The sequence below is a fragment of the Anoplophora glabripennis genome, unplaced genomic scaffold (assembly GCF_000390285.2).
Source record: "Anoplophora glabripennis isolate ALB-LARVAE unplaced genomic scaffold, Agla_2.0 scaffold837, whole genome shotgun sequence".
Lineage (NCBI taxonomy): Eukaryota > Metazoa > Arthropoda > Insecta > Coleoptera > Cerambycidae > Anoplophora > Anoplophora glabripennis.
Genome location: NW_019416923.1, coordinates 104,127 through 125,413, shown reverse-complemented (window position 1 = coordinate 125,413; position 21,287 = coordinate 104,127). Strand labels below are relative to the sequence as shown.

At 34.6% G+C, this 21,287-nt stretch overlaps 1 protein-coding gene across 1 annotated transcript in view; it reads right to left on the bottom strand.

The window, feature by feature from the left end:
- The window catches only part of LOC108913985 (potassium voltage-gated channel protein Shaw), a 46,517-nt gene extending 45,162 nt beyond the window's left edge, over positions 1-1,355 (bottom strand). Inside the window, exon 1 of the mRNA XM_018719678.1 lies at positions 1,147-1,355. Coding sequence (XP_018575194.1) covers positions 1,147-1,355 — 209 coding nt within the window. The remainder of the gene's footprint in view (positions 1-1,146) is intronic.
- Positions 1,356-21,287: the final 19,932 nt, after the last annotated feature.

Here is a 21,287-nt window from a genome sequence, read left to right as displayed (position 1 = left end):
ACTATAGTAGGATCATATTCGATGCAAAGTAATAAATCATTGCCTGTCAAGGGAACCAATGAAGTACGCTTTTAAGGGTTTTACAAATTGAATAATTTCTTTATACATTATGAAGGGACGAGGGGATCAGTTCAGGTCTGGCACCCTTGTTCCTACAAAAATTCCTTTATTCTCATAAACTATTTATTTTAAATGTAATTTATTATAAATCCAATTTGTTTCCTAAATTCCACATATGTACTACATTTTACCTCTGTACGCGCCACTGTTGTTTACTTGTTTTTTGGAAGCGCTCTCTAATTGACGGCAAAGCTCGCCAGGTTAGTATTTGACGTATAACCGACCAGTTCGTACACTCGATGCACCTGGCCGACTACAGCTACTACCAGAACATAGTGCGTATGCAGCGGTATTTCAGATTTTACATTGAATTTCATTTTAAATTTGAAATGATCTTACGCCTCCTAAAAATGATGACACGATTTTCCTTTGATAAAAGACCGACAACTTTTTGCTCTACTTTGCATCGAATACGATCCTGCTATAGTTTATTACATGAATTTTATTTATAAGTGTTAACTCCTTCTCTCTCCGTCAATCTATCTGACAAAATCTTAATTTTTTTCAAATTTCCTCAAACCAATGCTGCTATATACATGACTTTATAAAATAGTACTTTGTTGTACTTTCTAACTTTTCTACTATATACTGTTGCCTTTTACAGTCTATTTAATTGAAAATTTTATATTATTTAGTTTATTTTGACAGATTGATGTATTCATCTAACGATTTCGCCTTTTTATTAAACAAACTTATTCTATATGTAAATTTTATCCTTCATTGTCTCATGTCTAGTATTTCACATCTCTGTTGTCAGTTTTTCTCTACTTTTTCTAGCGTGAATATGTCTAAATTTTCAACAGTACGTTGTTATTTATTTATTTAACGTTTCAACTTAGAATAGCATAACAATAGATTACGTATTTACTCGTGTTTTTAGAGAATTCATAGAAACTTAAACTAACTATAACAGCACATTAAAACAACTTTAAAACGACCCTACTTAAATTTTGGTGTAAAATCGGCCCAGTTAAGTACCTACAGAGGAACCGACTAAAATATATTTTCAACTAAAAATATCCTTACCTGTAATAATTGAGGACCTGAGCGAAGACTCCCGGATGTCTGTCGAAGAAATATTCGTTGAGGATGGGATCGTAGTTGGCTAACGCTTCCGTGAGCCTGGAGAGCCTCGTGGCAGGTATCTTCTTCAGTGTGGCTTTGTAAGTTTCGTGGCGGATCCCGCCCACGTTGAGCACGACGCGATTCTCCGCGTCCATATTGATGAGGTTCATGGCTGAAAAAAAAAAGAAGTAGTACAGATTGATGTACATCTTTTACAGTTTTACGGTTGTGTAATCCCACTTTAAGTGCATTTTTCTTTGATAAAGCGAGTCTTACATTATAATGTTTATTAATTAATAAATGATTTATTTATATCCGTATCCCTTCAACAAGGATTTTTTGTATGCCAATCGCGTAATGTTGGTTGCCTATGCCCGACAATTATCTGGTCATTTATTTTGCTATGAATGACAAAGAAATACCATTTTGTTCGTATAACAGCCTAAAACTGCTTCGTAAACGCAGTAAACACAGAACACCCTATTATAAAACAACCTTTTTTTTATGAAACTACATATATAATATCCCATAAAAGAACCCATATCGTGCATTGCAACATTATCAAGGGCAGCCTGTGGCGTTCTCTCTTTCTCTCAATCTCGCAGACGCTTTTTTCATTGTCGACAATTAGATTTTTTACGCGCTTTTAAGACAGGTTAAGGGGGAAACAGGAATAAATCTCGGTGAGGGTTTCCTGCGCTCCCACGACACAGGATTTATTTTATTTAGTTCGAAATTGCCGTTTGTACGAGATTAAAACGTTTAAATGGAGAGAAAATGTAGAGTCGGGACGAATTAATTGAAAGAGGAATTTATAAGTTGTTTGTTACACAATTAGGATATAAAAATGTTACTCTCGCCCTTTAAAGTTCATCGTACAATCACAATGCACCCTAAAGAGTTAAAAAATTGAACGTAGGGGAAAATTTACAGTTTACACCTTGTTTTGTACCCCGCAGGCAAAGATAACACAGGCCAACAAGGAAAAAATTCCAGAGATCAGACACTGCGTTTCCGAAGGCATTTGGCGCGCTGAATCCGAATCGGGCCTCAGAATTGATCCATCACCCTAGGTTTCCGAGATATTCTAACCTAAAAGTGCAAAAAACACGTATTTTTGCTATTTTCAAGGTTATGTAACTTGGCGAAAAAAAATTTTTTTCTCAAAACTGAAAATATCATTGGAAACTACTATCTTTCCCCCTTTAAAACGCATTTTTTTATTTGTAAAAAGCTTTATTTTTCGCGGAGATATCGTCGATTAAAGATGATCAGTATAGCTACCTTATTAAACCATGGCTCGACCTATAACACAATTAATGGGTATTATGGGTTATTGGGTAAAAGGGCTTGAAGTTAACCTTCCTGACGATTAGGGCTCACAGCGCTTAGTGTTGTGGGGTTATAGGGCTTGGGATTAACCTTCCAGACATATAGGGCTTGGGGTTAACCTTCCTGACGATTAGGGCTCGCAGCGCTTAGTGTTATTGGGTTATAGGGCTTGAAGTTAACCTTCCTGACGATGAGGGCGCTCGCTCCGCTTAGTGTTGTGGGGTTATAGGGCTTGGGGTTAACGTTCCTAACAATTAGGGCTAGCAGCGCTCAGTGTTATGGGGTTAGCCATGATGTAATAATATAGCCATACTGGTTATCTTAAATTGACGATACCTCCGCGAAAAATAGAGCTTTTTTCAAATAAAAAAATGCGTTTTGAAGGGGAAAGATAGTCGTTTCCAATGATGTTTTCAGTTTTAAGAAAAAAAATTTTTTCGCCAAGTTACATAACCTTGAATATAGCAAAAGTACGTGTATTTTGCACTTTTAGGTTAGAATATCTCGGAAACCTAGGGTGATGGATCAATTCTGAGGCCAGATTCGGATTCAGCGCGCTAAATGCCTTCGGAAGCGTCTGATCTCTGGAATTTTTTTTTTGAAATTTTGTCGGCCTGTGTAATCCAAATAATAATCACAAACAAAGGCCATACAGCTCTAACAGACGACTTCGCTCCCTGCAAAAGGGTTAATATATAGTTTACAGCTTTCTGTTTCCTAGAGGCGAGATCATTAATCTCGTTTTAATTCCTGGAACGCCTCCATTGACTGATTGCCTGTCTCACTCTGCAATGATATGCCTCTTCGTGGGCAACATCCTGGCTTAAGGGTATATCACTTCATATGGTAATTGCTACAGATATTTATCTATTCGCCTGGGTACTACTCCACCTATAAGACCATAAGAGTAACTAAATAAGAGGCTTTTATTGGATAGGGCGGATCGAACATGCATTCACTGAGGCCATTTCACGTTGTTGCAGCAAAACATTGTGCTTTATGGACATTGTTAAACAGAAATCTGCAACCACAGATCGAATCTGTATTTCCAAGCTTTCAATCAACATAAATAGAATGCGTTGACTGAAATATTTCAATCAACGAAGAATAGAATAGAATGTTTGAAGTTTGAGGTTATAGTTTATCTTCAGGACTTTAGGTAGGTTGCCGCGTTTTATACATTAATAAATTTGTTTTGTTTTAGATTAACATAATAAGGGATTTATTGAATCAATCGTCTGAACTGCCTTACTGTTTTTTATTCGTTTTTCTGGTTCTGGTAGAACTAAACGTCATTGTTGTGTTCCAAATTGCAAAAACATTTCTTAATATATGAATATCTGTAATACGTTCTATAGAAATAAGTTTTTTCAGAATTACAAAAGACAGACAATTACTGTGGATAGAATCAGTTCGAAAATTATGTAAAATCAGAATTTACTCCGACAAACAGATCATTATTTTTGTGAAGACCATTTTGAGTAAAAAATGTTTAAAAAACAGTAATAGGAAGTGCTTTGCCAACATTATTTTTAGGATCAACTACAAGTTCTCCTATTAATTGTAATAATATCACCTCGGAATCTTTAGATAGTATCCAACATTCAGAAAAACAATTTGTTAACGTAACATTATAGAATTTTCGTAGTACGAGCTGCTAAACTTTTAAAAAACCGAAATGCATATGTTTAAAATTGTTATTTGCTATAAGTGTAGTATATTACATTGTACTGATGAAAACCAATTACTTCGAAACAAATGTATCTAACCATAATTTTTGTCAAGTCACTGTGCAATGCATTTTACATAAAGCCAGGTAGATCATTCTTTCAAATTCTTTAAAATTTGCAGTTTTTAATGGGTTCTTTAAAAAATAATAATTACAAGAGTCTCATTGTACATTTTTTTTATATTTAAATATTTTCGAATTCATAACAAAATGAATTTTGTCACACATTTAAGTATCACTGCTTTAACTTTTTCATTTAACCAAGTGATAATTAAAGTATTTCATAAGTAATGGGTCATGGAACAGGTGTTAATGGTTCACGTTAATTTCTATGATTAACTTAAACTATTAATAGCTGTTTTGTGATCTATTACTTATGAAACACTTTTTATTCTTTGTGTATTTTGTTACATTTAAATTTACCGTCATTATGGTGCAGCGACATCTTTAGGTAGTAGAATTAATGGTTACTCTAAATGTGTTTTCCAATGCAGTTTCCTTAATTATTTTATGGTCTGTGGTTTCCGAGTGTGTCGTCTGCTGCACCAGCTACAGATGGCGGTACTCTGCCGCTGCTGCCAACAGAATACACAGAATAAAGCCCTCTTAGTCATATGTAACGAGCGTTCAAATAAAAACGTGGTCGAAGTTGGCTCTGACACATTGGACGTAGGGAGTAGCTTATAACGACCAACTCAACCTCATTTCTCAACGAGCTGTATAGCAGCTGTCAGTTTCAATAACGTTAATGACTATATAACTTTATTTTAAAGAAATCGTGATAACAATAACAAACAATTAAAGGAGCTGCGGAAAGTGTCCCCCTCTTTGTTATAACAATAAATTAAAGCAGCTGCTGAAAGTGTCCCCCTCCTTGTTCCAAGCACTTTTCACACCTGTTCCTCAAAGAATTAAAGACATCTAAGATGCTCGGGGTATTGTTAATTTCACGAATCTTGTCTATAAGTCGAGCCTGCAGATGGTTTAAATCAGGAATAGACAGTTCAAAAATAGTGTTTTTAAGGTAAGGCCACAAAAAGAAATCACACGGCGTAATATCACATGACCTCGGTGGAAATTCATGTTCAGCATTGAGACTTATTAGTCGATTTTGGAAAACTTCCCTCAACATAGTCATCGTCTCGCCTGCCGTATGTGGCCTTGCGCCATCTTGTTGAAAGTAAAAGTTTGTAATTTCGTTTTCTTCCAGCTGGTTAACAAAAGGAGTGGTAATTTCTTCTCTATACCTTTGCGCAGTAAGAGTACCACTAAAAAAAATAGGTCCATAAATCCTCCTTCGATTGAGAGCACACCAAACTCCAATTTTTTGAGCGTGTAGAGGGCCCTCGACAAAAAAGTTATCTGGTTTTTCAGAAGACCACATTCTCATATTCTGTGAGTTTACGTAACCACTTAAATGAAACCAGGCTTCATCAGAAAAAAAGGTGATATTATGAAGTTCACCGTAGTTGTTTAAAAACCATTCACAAAATACAGCCGGTCGCGGAAAATCAACTTCATGAAGTTCTTGCTGACAAGTTAAACGATAAGAGAACAAACGCAAATCTTTTTTTAACACTGTGTGGCAGGTACCGACTGATACTCCCACCATTTGTGATAAAACACGTACAGAAGTTCTTGGCGCATTTTCCATTATTTGTTGGACATTTTCTTTTAATTCTTCAGTCCGCTTTTTAGGTCGGCCGCTTCCTTCTTTTCTTGTTACACTGCCCGTTTCACGAAAAACATTAACACAACGCTGAACTGCACTTTGAAAAATTTTGTACTCAACAACGCCGGAAAATTGATTTTGAAATTCTATGAAACATTCCTCAATAGAATACTTCCATATTCCATCAATCTTGCGTCCATTTCTAAAGTAGGACTCTATGATAAACACTTTTTGTTCGTGAGAAAACACCATTTTAAACGCTTTTTAAAACGAAAATATTCAAATTGATAGCGGTGATATAGCGCTTTGACAGATGACGTTTAAGTTTATTTGCTATACGCTACGCCTTACGTCCAAATTTTCAGAACCAACTTGACCACGTTTTTTTTTAACGCTCGTTATAAGACCTTATAAGGCCATAAGTTTGAACCGTGACGTCACCTAGAGTGGTTTATCGTAGTACAAAGATACGGCGACTTGATGGCTGCGGGACTTAAATAAATAGTTGCGCTAGCTTGGCAATAATGTACTTGTGTTGAAATATAGCTGGGACAATTAAGAAATATGCAAGGTGTAGCATCTGCATGCAATTTTGGGCACGAAAGAGGAGCCCTTATTATTTCTACAATCTTTACAAAATGCGCATAATTCTTAGAATTTTTGTCGGTGTATAATATTTTCTAGGTATTGCCGTCATACATTTTTGCCTTGTAGCAGGCTCATTGCAAAACTAAACATGTGGAGTTTAGATCAATTTTTCGTATTTCCAGTTAGCAACACAACAAGTATGTGGTATTGCACTATATTAATTTAACTTGTTCAATACAAATATTTAATAAAAAATAGAAGTAGAAACCGATAAAAATAAAGCGAGAAACTAATCAAGGTTATGTGATGACGCGATATGGATTTCATCTACGCTTGTGGTGTGATCGCTAACGAAACGACTTCACCTCGCGCCATTATTCCATGGCTAGAAATTGGCCTCAATGATTTGGGATCGAAGGGGAATATCCCTCTTTATCCTGCCTCATCTCGTGTAGGCCTGGACAGCCTTCGTAGGTGGGCCCCATCCGTCGTCTACCCCGACCGCAAATGCGGCCGGTGTGGGCGCTTTGTGGGACCTCCTTTTATCCTGGCTGGGCCCCGCCGGCTAGGGCCCTTTCTTCTGGCGCTCTTCTTGCTTCGCCGGCACTTTACCTGAAGTCAAAGACAATTTCAGCCATGAGGCATGGCCTTGTTGTGTAGGTGGTTCTGCCTCGATTCGATTTCACAGGTGGGGTGGAATAAAATAGATCTGGGTCCCATACGTTGTAAATATTCGATTGTTATAATATCCAGGTCACTTGATTATAATTCAGGTCAATTAAACCAACCATGACATGATTCAAGAAACAGCTAGGGAAGACTGATGTCGCTTGTAACACAAAAGCACACTAACTGTCTTCGAGCCTAAAATATTTGATGTGTTTATTTTCTTAATTTTATCAGACTACATGGAGAGTGTTAGGATTTGATCCCGGACGCTTCTGTCAAATTTTAGTGCATGTAAGATTTCGACAGTTATTTTTTTTATATATACAGGGTGTCTTTACGCATCTACAGAACCAAGCGCCCTAGTAATGTGGCTACTACACTGCCTACATAGAGAAAACTGTTAATGCTTCTCCAGTGACAATCAATGTCAACTATAATTGATTTACAACAGTTTTCTAGCAATGGAAAATTTATATTTGATATGAAAATGAATATTTGATTGAATGGGTTTGCTACAAATATTTATATGATTGTAACGCAGTAATAAGAGAGGTTCCAATGATTTTTACATTATACCATATAAGGAATATTTTATGGAAAATCTCTAATTTCTTTAGATTTGTTAATCTTGATCTGAAAAAATCATGTTTGCTGAAACATGTGTGATATAAAAACGTACGTCAACTTCATTTAACAGGTTAAAACGCCATTAACACACGTACGCGATAAGAAAAAATAATTGCCAATCAACGAATGCTGATCCCGTTAACACTGGAATAATAGAGCATGGGGTACTCCGACTACAAAAATAAACGAAGACCTACGGTTCTTCCTTTGTTTTCCAGCGCTAGCTAGTCAGGTTCGTTTCGGATTCAAATTAGATGCGGTTTTTTTAGCCGGATCAAATTGGCTGCGACTTTTCACCATCGCAGATTACGCTCTCTGTATCGAGCAAATATAAAATAACAACTTGTTTGTAGAGGAAGAGCGCCGCTTTCGCTTTACCAGTGATGAAAAACCTGTTTGTTAGGGATGACGGGAAAAATCGGATCGTCGCTTTTAATGAAAAGCTAACTGGTAACTGTAACAAAGAGTGATCGATCATCTTTCTCCGTTTAGTTCGTCACAATCGTACTTCACAATAGAAAATCGGAAAAAGAATTATTTGGTAATGGTTTATTGATATCTAAAGTTTACACTAAACATTTCATTTCAAGGATTTAAACTTAAATGATAGACAAGTACTGTGTTACAATCTGTAGCTCTTAACTATATTATTTGTATGACTATATCAAAAAATGTATATTTATACAGGGTGATTCTATAATATGTCTAAACATACAGTGAAAACTAGAAGTAGATATAGATCGTTTGGACCTAATTTATAAGCACCAAAATATAACATACGAGAAATTGCTAAACAACATTCAAAAGACAGTTAAAATTTTAGATTGGAGACATAGAGAAAACGGTATGCTGTCCTCAATGACGAGCATTTGGAAAATACTGTATGATTCATTATTCTCTTTTAAGGTAAGTCTTGTGTCACACAAGTTTCGAGTGATTTCGAATTTCGGTCAACTTTCGAATTTGACTTAAGAAGCCTTTTGCAAAGCCCCTTTGCGTTGAAAAGAAAACAATTTAAAAAAAATCAAAATTTTTACCTATGTTTTGAATTCAACTGCCAAAATTGTAAAACCTCTCAAACACCTTAAGTTGCAACGAACGACATCTGGAGAGCACAATGCTGTTATCAGATCAGCACCAACGATCCTCGCGGATAACCAAAATTTCACACCAGTTTACAATTTTTTTGCGAAAACGCCAACAATGCTTAGAAATTGGAGCTGGCACATAAAACCGATTGCCTTACGTAAATCTCGAATAACCGCAAGATTCCACGACGGGGATGTCGACAGTCATGAATCGCTCGAATTCGGAGAGGCCGGATGTCAGAACTCCAACCGAACAGCAGTCCCCGAGAATTTGCTGAGTCACCGTGACTTGTGTTCGAACATGGACTCTGGGATCCTGCAGTTCAGTAACCAGGGCGAACCAGTGTGAGCACACAACCCGAAATTCAAGTGTATTCATTGTCTTTCGATACTTCGAATCCTTCCTTGCTCATTTAGAGAGAAATAAGTCACAAGATTTCAAACAATAGGTCCAAAAAGCGCTTATTTGCAATTTATAGCACCTCTTCACTTGTGACAGAACGATACATTTGCAATAAAAAACTTTTTCAATTCAGAACATTGTTAAAAATTTATTGAGAGCGCATCGTTCGAGATTTAGATCAGCCATCTAGCGTCCAATCCGCTCCTGTGGAATTTGGTAGGTACAGGGTGATTCATATTCGACAATTTTGGTCGGTTTTTCACCTTCATTCAATAATTTACAAATAAAATTGCCAGGATATTTAGTATTACATTTTGAACCAAATAAATCGTGTCTAAATTTCCTCCGTCTATTTAGTCGAAGTCCAAATTGGTACTTTGAGCCGGCCACTGTAGTATTTCCGCATCGAAACCGTCCTAACGTGATGAAAAACTAATGAAATAAAGCCGAACTCCCCGAAGAATAGAGCTGAGTCTCATCAGACCATGCGGTTTGAATAGAGAGCTCCGTCAAATGACCCAGTTCTATATAAAAGGAACCCGAAAAGGCAACAAGTACTATTGATTTATATTTTAACGGGATCCGAACAAATGTACGTATATCCTACAGGCGTCTAGCGAGTCGTCGTTTGAGGGAAAGTGAAAAGATGAATTGTAGAATTATAATAAGGAAATAAACCCATTGAGAAATTCGGAAATTGTGACATTGAGTGGAAAAATAAGTTTTAACGTGGTGTACCATATTTATAAATTATACACGGTGATCTTCAAGAATTATTCCTTAATGATATGAAATAGAGGTGCACCAAGAGTGGATTTTAGACAAAAAAATATTACGATTTACTTCAACTTATTATTATTATTATTAATACGGACAACAATTGAAGAATTCAACACATAATTTGTGTTTTACTTGATTACGCAACTTTTATCAAATAGGCTGTAAAAAGGAGTAACATGCGTTGGCCACCACGTTCCCCCGAACTGAATTTTTAAGATTTTTATTTTTACACATTAAATACATTAAATCAACGGTTTACGAAGATGCTGCAAATATTCGAGTCGAATTGTGCAAAAAATTCGAAATGTAAAATCTGTGTATGAAATGGCATCGTGATCATGCAGAAAATTAAGGTATTGTGATTTAATGTGTCCTTAGAAATACAAATCAATGGGATTCAGGTCGGGGAAATGCGGTGGCCAGTGCATAACACTTCCCCTACCTATCCAACGATTTGGGAAATGTCAGTTCATGTAGTTACTAAACAATTGATAATAGAAATAAGTTTCACCGAGACATATTAATACAAAATTAATTGCAAAACTACAACCTGACAAAAAGTTACAGATTTTATTTCATTAACTTAGTTTTAGTCTTTAATCTGTCCAAATAAGATTCTATCCTTTTCGTAGCTTATTTGACAAAAATTACATAAATAAGGTAAACAATAGACTGAATACGTTTGCACAAGGTTATAGTCCAGTCACAGAAGCATTTTGGCTACCAATTTTTTCGGATGGAATGGATTGGCGTGAAATTTGAACTATAGCCAGGGAATAGACTAAGAAACAAAAGTTATATAGTGCCGATGTGTGTTTTTACCCTAGGGGTGTATTTTGGAGCACTTGTGAACTGATTTGAGTAAGTATTTTGATAATATACATACACACACAATACAACCAATAAAAATGCAAAAAGCCTGCACCAGATGAACTACTTTGCAATTACAAAAAAGGATGCGGCGCAACTTGTGGTTACAGAAAGTTGGACTTTTTTGCAATCCCACGTGTGGTTCATGTTCTGGCGATGATTGTAACAAAATTGTCCTCCAATTTTGGATCAAAGCGAGGCTGATAAATAGATAGTGATGAAAATTAAATATTTTATTATATACACATGTAAAAAATAACAGGCCATTTTTAAAATATTTTGTACAATACATACATTTATTAATTTTTTTTTATTTGATATTAATTTAATAAAAAAATATTAAGAATAAATTCAATAAAATTAAAAAAAAATAATTATATCATCATACTCACATATAATTTTTAGGAAATTTGTCTATAAGGGGTACGGTTTTCTATAAGGGGTAGGTCTTCCATAAGGGTTTTTTGGGTGGCTGAAAAGTTGCAATATATCATAGATTATTATTTGAAAACCAATAAAAAGTTTATAATTCAACATATGCATACCATTAAAACATCTCAAGCTTTTAATAAAAATTATTTATTTATTTTATTCTAAGGGATGGTTTTTAAGGGTTGCAACTTTGTAAAGAGTCGTAAGCTTTCTAATGAATAACAAAAGAAATGCAATACATTGTGGATGCACCAAAATAATAGGGTAGTTTTTAAGGATTTTGAAGGGTTGAAAAGTAATTAAATTTCATAAATTATATTAAAAAATATGAAAGAAACTTTATCCAACATATTTGAACATGAATCGAATCTTTAAAATACGTAAATCTGCGATTTTCGCATTTTTTTCGTGCAAGGGTAGTTTTCACCCCCAAAAAGCACACATCTAGACAATATAACTTTTGAAGTGGGGGAGTCAGATGAGGTTGTATGCAAATTTTCAGGAAAATCCATGTTATCCGAAAAAATTGGGAGCTTTTACCTTATTTTTGCCTTCAGTGACTGGACTAGTATGAGATTTTTCAGAAAAGAGGTTTCAAGGAATTTTTGCCTTAGTGTTAGGTAAAAAAAAGCTACCTATAAATGGTCTTTGTCAAGAGGGATAATAGAATAGCAGGAATACAGGATATTTATTGGATTGATTACATTATGTAACAGTTTCATGTGTTTTTGTATTAGTTATATTTGGACATATCATGTTTAGTTTTTATTTCGGATAATTAATTATTAACTGGCTATTTACTAGATATTGCTGTGCAATTCAATGCTAGCCGGGGTATGCAGCACACAGAGCAACAGTTAGGAGTCTTATTTGTGAGGTTAATACATTTTGCGTACCTAGATTTCTGCTATTGATTGTTTTACGTCATTTGATAAGATTTTTGGTAAAAATTTTTTAATTTATGTTACCTAATAGAATATCTGTTTTTTAATAAGAAAATTAAAATTTCGACATTTTCATTTTAACATATACTTACAGCCTAATTCAGTTAATAATTATTAGATATATAAGCTTTATTTTTAATAAGTAAAATAAAAAATATACAAAAATTTGGAGTTTCCATAAAATTCAATTAAGACAGTTTATGTCCAACATTTTAAAATTTAAAAATGTTTGTATCTATTACTGCTTCAGAGATGCCCACTGTTTTTAATACAAATCATTATTTTGCAGTTGTAATATACGTTGGAAAAATCCCCATTCTTTTAAAACACTGTAGACCCGCATACCATCCAAATATTTATTGTCTCACCTCCCATCCACTTTCCTCAGTACTACAAAGTGAATTAGTGACCTTTTTACATCAAAAAAAAGTTCAGAACCGCAGAAGGTCGATATAAAATAAAAGTTTTACGGCGTCATCTGGCGTTATGCGACATTCTTTTTGGACCCGGTGGATATAATCCCATCAGATCGTTAACTTCGCATAAAAAAGTAAGTGTGTAATGAAATTTTACGGAGAGTCATTTGTTTTCAATTCAGATCAATGGCGGTGTGGGTGGGACACGTTGGAAGGCAATTGAAGTTTTATTGGGAGATTCGTTTTTTATTAGGAACAGATGCAATACGTCTGAAAACGCTTGCTTTGATTTATAATGGCAGAACTGACTAAGATAAATATTCAGTAGGTATCCTTCAGTGTTATTGATAAGAAACCTGAAATTTCTAACGTCTGCTTATACAGGGTATTTCAAAACATATTGTAAGAAAAAAGTTCTTATTAACATGGATCCGCAAGTGCACAGTTTTCGAGATATAGGGTGTCAAAACGAAGATTTTTTTTTCAGTTTTTTGACGATATCTCAGGAACCTTTTTAGATACAGAACTCAAATTTTGTACACGTATTGTCATAAATATTAACTACTTTTCAGCGCCAATTCATTTTTTATTCATATCACAGTGACGGAGATTTTAGGATTGCGAGAGGTTCTTTTGCCGCTAATTTTTACGACTCTAGGAAAATTGGCATTTTGAAAGCATATTTTCAAACCGCCAATAATTTCTAGACAAAAAAGATACTCGTCATCAAAAGCTCTAACGCGAACCCATAAATGGCGTTTTATGATGGAAATAATGAAAGAAAGTGTCGTTTTTCGCCTTTTTTAATTGGCGGGAAATATTATTCTAAAACTTTTCAACAAATCGACTTGAAATTTTGTACAAAGCATCACAATAACACAACTTGGTCAAGATCGTAGTGGCTTTTCCATTTATTAACAATTTTCGTTGTTATTAACAATTTAATGGAAAAATTTCCGTCTTTTTTCGATACCTACTTTTCTTTTGAATGTTTACTAAATCAACAATTATTAATATTTTTTTTCTAATTTTCTTCTAATTTCCCTAGTCTTTAGTATATAATATCGGAAAAAATTTTTCCTTGAAAATTTTACACCTGTCATTTTTAAGCCAATTGCATACTGTAATTTCAACAGTTGCCCATGGCAACCTTCAAATTTTTCGGAATTTTTTTTCCTCCTGTCAAGCTAGGCAAACAAAATTAATATGTGGATTTTTTTTTATTATATGGTTCAAAATTCAGTACCTAACCAGAATTTTGCTTTGTAATGTTTTTATTTACTTTAAAATAATAAATAGATACAAATAATTATTACCAAATATTTTAATTATTACATTTATTTTTCATTTCCATCAGATGTCTGTGTTTCATAAAATATATGTAATAATTTGATGACATTTTGTTCTGCTTAGCCCTGGTTTTACGTAAAAAAGATGGGATATCTTCCTCCAAAATCTTTTGTACAGCTGCGAAAAGGTTTTCTTGATGCGGACTGATTCCAGTTTTTTCAGTAAATATAGCAAATACTTTAAATTTTTATGAGACATAAGAATGTCCCATATTTTGGTGCAAGAATTATATATACTATAAGGTTTTAAATTAGTTTTTTGGTTGTGTACTGCCATGATTTAATTGTAAACAATTAGAAGCTAGAAAAAATGACTGTCAACATGACGTATAGCGAAGACGACTTTGACATCACAAGCCTAAGCCTACTTGATTGCAGTTATGATTTTTTAAGAATCATTGATATATTGCCATAGAATCGGTTTTCCATAAAAACTTACTTTCCTTCTATTTAGTAATACTAAGTGAATTATATTGCAAAGGTAAATATTTGCGGTAGAATTCTAAAACAAAGCAAGAAAATAATTTTAGCGGTTCAATATTTTTTGCAATTTAGCTTTTTTTTGTCAAATAATCTAAAAGTTGTGTTATATTATATTTCATGTTAAACGCATAATCTTCAAAAATTGATGCCAACGCAGTCATCGATATTGTTGGATCTTCAACATTGTAGGATCTTTCCGCACAAAAAAATAGAAACGCTTAATTTCGACTTCTTCGCATTTTGGCGAGTTAAATTTGCCACTTCTGCTTTTATGTTTTCGGAATTTTCATTTCCAAAACGACCCATTTTTGAATTTAAAAAAACGCGTGAAATGCGATTAAATTATGTGACGTTTAAGAAGAAAAAAATATGTCATGCAGCACAAAACAATGTCTATCTGTCAAGCCAACTTTATTTTGGCGAAATAAGTTTCAAAATGAAACATGTCAAATTTTTAAAATAAATTTTGGTTGTAAAATTTTCTTACCGAATCCCCCACGTCCTTGAATGAATGTCCGGAAATCACGCATTTTTCTAGAAAATGCGTGATTGAGGAAAAATTTCCGGAAATAATTCAAGCACTAGGGAGATTATAAGTGAAAATTCGCCTTTTTACCAACCTCTAGAGTGGCGTTACTCCTTAAGGGAGTTTCAAAGCTTTAAAGGGTAGAGAAAAAGAATCGTTTTTATTTTTACGAACAAGACACATTTTCCATGCTTAGCACATAAAGTATCACTATTTTGAGATGTAACATTACAAAAGTCAATTTTTAGTTCACTTATCAATGATTAAAAATGTCATTTTTAATAAAGTTTACGATGGAAATTATGTAATTTGTGACATTTAGTTCAGAATTGCCTCAATTTTTCCCTAATCCTTTCTCCTTTTAAAATGATTTCAATATTTCATCGGATAACAACCACTTTTTTCCTTTTAAAGCCATATGTTCAAACTCGGGACTATATTTTAAGGAAAAAATCCATATAAAAGGTAATATAATAACCCCTTAAATTGGATCTGCATTTTTCAAACAGGCCCTCCATTCTGCCGGAACTGGCCCAGTCTTAGTACCCCTTATTTCCCCCTTTCAGGTTAAGTAAACACTCGCGAAGCCTCACAAAGGATTCCTACAGGACTCAAAGCGACCGTTTAATTTGAAATTCATACATGTAAGCAATCTCGGGCCAGGCATGTTCGGTCGAACTTTGACGAGTTTTTTTTTTGAAGTCTGCCTCCAGTGGGGTGGCATTAAAATTGAACGTTTTCAGTAGGGTTGGGAAAGGGGGTACGACTTAATCGAATCTTATCCTGCGCCGGGAACAGGACAATGCCGCCATTAGGTTCCTTCGACGAAGTTCTTCACCGTCTGGTATATTAATTTGAATGGTGTAATAATTTTGAACCTGGCAACTGTAATTTTCTATGCTGATTTAATTTAGTGTTTTACTTTATACCTACCTTAAGAGTCTTAAATATTGAGTAGGAAATATTTATTCGAAATATATTACGAAGGTTGTTTGTATGTTGACTGAACACAAAGGCGTTTTTTAATTGACTGGATATGATATGCGGGGTCTTAAAAAAATAGTGCACCGAACTTCAGAAGGTGGCACTGGTGGCCAAAGTAATAAAAAAAGAAATATCTACAAAGTGCGTTCTAAAGTAAACAGGTCTTTTCAAAAATGAATGGTCTATAGCTGCCAATATAAACTCAGCATAAATTTGTTAATAAAATTTAAGATTCCTTTAAAAAATCATTAAGAAAAGTTGAAAATTGTTCTGCTCCTTCAATTTTTTTGCTGAGTGTTTTTTTTAATTTAAAAAAGTACAAAGACAGTTCTCAAACGCATCTTCCCAAACAAAACCATTAGCAACTTTTTTTTAGGCTGACAAAATATGTATACAGTCTTGTACATAATTTTAGGTGTATTAAAAGTTTTAAAAAATTGTAGGTAAGTACATTTTTTATTACAAACTCCATTTCACAATGGTGTACTTTTGTCCTTATTAGAGGATTGAGAGGATTTGGCAGATGTACCTTAATTAAAACATACCAATTAAATATAATAATAATCATTGCTTATGGCAGTTTTACAGTGGAATTTATTCAAGAATAAATCGTGTTTCTAGAATTAATTTAACAAATTTTGTTTATAAAGGGCATGATTTTACACTATTCTAGACCTGAATTCATTTAAAGCAAAAATGGCTCCTATCAATTCTGCAAATAATTAATTAGAGACAAATTGTAAACTTGAATCAGTTGGAAATTGCTATTTTTTCAATTAGATAACGTGAAAATTATAATCCACTTTGTGGACAAATAACCAAACCTCACTATTTTTGTTGGTACTTCTGAGCCTAAGGAAGAAATTTACGAAAATTAGAACATGTTCTAATTTATCAAAAACTTCATGAAGTTATTTGACAACAGATTTGGTGTGATACAGTCAACTTCTTCACAAAGCAACTGAAGAGAAACGAAATAACCTCGTAGTATAAATGTCAGAATCAAAAAAACACATGAAATTTTGTCAAAAAAATTATATTATTTACGTTAAGAACATATCTAAAAGAGTGAGAATACTAAAAATGAAAATATATGACACATGAATTTATGAATCGATACATTAATTCCAGTTTCTGACACAACTTCGACTGCTACCGAAAACGGTCTTTGATGATATGATGATATTTCGAACAGAAAGGACATTTCCTTGTTGGCACAAGTGATATTATCGTACCTACTTTCGGAATAGTAAACGCAGAGGCATCGATTGGAAGGGTGCTATTGGACAACGCGTAATTATCGTTTACGTAAATAATCCGTGCTTGTATCTGATTCCACAGCTTGCCGCGATGCCATGTATTAATTATAATTAATGAAGGAACCTGATATAACACATGCCATTTGTGTTCGAAGAAGATAATATATCTTCCTTTCCTTTAAACTGAAATGTGTTATCAAAAAAGCTTTTGACTGAGAATTCAACAATATGAATTTAGGAATAACAATAATGTTTGAAAAATACACTTAAACAGATTACACATAATGTAGTTAACTTCTGTTACTGTGATTTTCATAGTGTTCTTATTACTGTGGTTTATTGTTTACATCTGTCTTACAAATTCGAAGTAACCTATATGTGTATAGCAACGAAAAATTAATGGATATTGTTTTAATGTATGGCGAAGCAAAACAATAGTTGTTTACACCATAAATGAGGTAAATTATACTTAACTGCTACGTGGTGCATAACATTTTATCTGCTCCCACAGTTCATTATGGTTCGTGAAATAAAGATTAGATTTTATTTTTTGACATTTCTTAATCAATTCATTTTGACATTATTCGAAATCTTGCAAAGTCGCCTTGGTTGTTTGGACTTTGTCGTTTCTAAGTTGTTTATAAACAAAGCTACATAAAAGTTGCAATTTTACTGGTTTTGAATTATTATTTCTAAACAAGTGATTTACAAATAGAAAGTGCAGCAAATGCTGCCTGCGAATTTTTTTTGCTCGAGGAGCCAAAAGTGCGCTACGCACGAACATATAGAAATTTCAAAGAATGGTGCCAGAATGAAAATACTGGTATTTCTGAAACGTCACTACTAGCATATTTCATGAAGAAGTGAAGAACTTTAAAATCACCGGCGAGTTTGAGGAGTGAATACTCAATGATTAAGTCTATTTTCATAGAGGAGAACGTGGATAAATCAAAATAAAGAATTTTGAAACGTAAGAATGACGGCTGTACATCTAAAAAGTCAAATGTTTTTACAAGAGAACAAGTCAACTATTTGCTCGTTCAGGCACCCGATAACACATATTTGCTAATGAAGGTAGTGACGATCTTAGGCATTGCAGGAACATGCCGTACTGATGAGTTACTTTGGACAACGTCAATTTCAAAAATTTCGATGACATTATTGTAGTTACAATACCATATTCTAAAAATGGTATGTCACCTACGTTTACAATTACTTCTTGTCTGGGTTCTGTCTCTCACCTACAAATGCTCAAGAAATATATCAAGATTTTGGAAATTAAAACTGAAATTTCACAGATTTTTATGTGCTATCAAGCAGCATAGATGTTACAACCAACAAGTCGGCAAGAATACCCTTTCTATGATTCCTAATAAGATTGCACAGTTTTTGAAACTAGAACACCCTGAAACATATACAGGTCATTCATTCCGAAGAACATCGGCAACGTTACTGGCTAATGCAGGAGTTGATGTACTAGCAATCAAGAGATATGGTGGGTGAAAATCAGTCACAACTGCAGAAAGTTATGTTGCTGACAGTTTAAGTAACAAAAACGAAATAGCCAACAGGATTCATTACAATGACACTTCAACTCCAGGTTCTAGTAGTAAGTCGCATCATGCTGTTTTGATGGATCAGTCAGATATTATAGAGCCTCCGGTGACTGAAATGGAGCGGTCAAATCATTGTGAGAAAAATGTGACAATTAGTACCTAAACGCGAGGGGAATAATTATCCAGATTTTATACATGTTACTAAATGTAATAACTGCGCAAATATGAAAAATTGTCACAATGTAGCAGCGTTCTACTATATTTCATAATTACACAAAGTTCACTTTTCTATTAATTAAAAACTGTCGTCCTCAAAAGAGTCGACTACACGGTTGACACATTTATGAAAGAGACCGCAAATTACCTGCCTCTAATTTTATTCCACCGAACGAAATGCATAACAAAGACTTTTGTCGCGATACAAAAGCTAGCCGCATATCCGGGCTAATTGAAATTATTATTAAATAGCTTTTACTCCCGGGAGTCGCCCTGTTCCTGGGCAAATTAATATTATATCATAAATAAGCTTAACGTCGTTAAAATACAGGATCATTTCGCATGAGGTGTTCCCGAGTCATTAAATTGTTAGCGATGTGAATCTCGACACGAGACGAAGTTGTCCTGACGACGCTTGCTGATGTAAGGATTTTTAATTCCTGCCGGGAAAATAAAGTGGAAACGTTTATAATTCGGGACTGGATCTGACAATGTTCATTGTTCATTGTATAAGAAATACGAACAGGCAATGGCGGCTTGTCGCAGACGGCAATACCGACTCAAGATAATTAAAAAAAATATATTTATAATACTCCCACAAAGGATTAAACTAACCTACATTCTCATTCCATTTATATCTATTTTACTAGAAGCGAAATAATAAATATTCACAATGAATATACAGGGTGTTAAAAAAGAGTGTAAAATATTTAAGGAGGTAATAGTATGAACCAAATTAAGCAGAAATGTCTCAATAAACATGGGTCCGCAAAGTAACGGTTGCGGAGATATGGAATGTTTTATGTTTTTAGCCCCTTTTCTTATTTTGCAAAAACGTTGTGTATTTTCTTATAATAGTTGGTTGATGTTTAGTGAAATAAACAGTACGTATTTGACAGGTTGTTCTCAGTGCATAAGTTTTCTTTCGCTATGGCTGGTTACGCTAACGCAGAATTAACAGACATGCATTTCATGTATGGTCGTGTTAATGTGAACGCCACCGAAGCGTGACGTCTTTATGTTGACGCTTATCCAAATCGCCAGATTCCTTCACAACGTATGTTTGGAAGAATTCACCAAAGATTGCGTGATACCGGTTCCTTGAGCAAACAGTGCCATTTATCCGGAAGACCAAGGTCGGTATCCACTCCTAGAGCAGAAGAAGAAATTCTAGCACTGGTAGAGCAGAATCCAGGTACGAGTGTGCGGAGAATATCAGCCGAGGTAGGAATTAGTGGTCCTCTTGTTTGGAGAATCCTTCACGAGCAACTGCTTTATCCATACCATATGCAACGAGTACAGGCCTTAAATCCAATAAATGATCATCAAGCACGTTTGGTTTTTTGCCGCTGGTTTCTACGCCATGATGCTGAAGACCCTCGTTTTCTTGCAAACATTCTTTTTACTGATGAGGCTGGGTTCACAAGAAATGGAGTGTTTAATTTTCACAATACGCATATTTGGGCCGACGAAAATCCTCATGTTCTAATAGAATCTGGACATCAGGCACGTTTTTCATTAAACATTTGGATGGGTATTGTAGGTGACAGGTTTCTAGGTCCTGTTGTTTTACCAAACCGATTAACAGGCGCTGCTTACCTCAACTTTCTGCAGAACACACTGTATGAGTTTTTGGAAGACATTCCTTTGAATCAGAGGCAACAAATGTGGTTCCAGCATGATGGTGCTCCAGCTCATTTTCCATGGCCGTTAGAGAGCACTTACATCAAACTTTTCCACATAGATGGGTAGGAAGGGCCGGACCTGTTTTATGGCCTCCAAGATCGCCTGATCTGAACCCTCTAGACTTCTTTGTTTGGGGATATTTGAAGACATTAGTGTATGGTACTCCTGTAAATAGCCTGGAAGAGGTGCAGCTACGGATTAATCAAAAGTGTCAAGAAATCCAAACCAAGAAGGGTGTTTTCGAAAGAGTTCGAATATCGTTGAGACGAAGATGTCGTGCCTGCTTGGAAATGGACGGAGGGCACTTTTTTGTTTGTTAAAAGCTTCCTTTGTCGGTTTATTCCTAATAAAATAAAATGTTTGAAAAACGAATAGTGGTCCATATCTCCGCAATCGTTACTTTGCGGATCCATGTTTATTAAGATTTTTCTGCTTATTTTGGTTCATACTATTACCTCCTGAAATATTTTACACTCTTTTTTAACACCCTGTA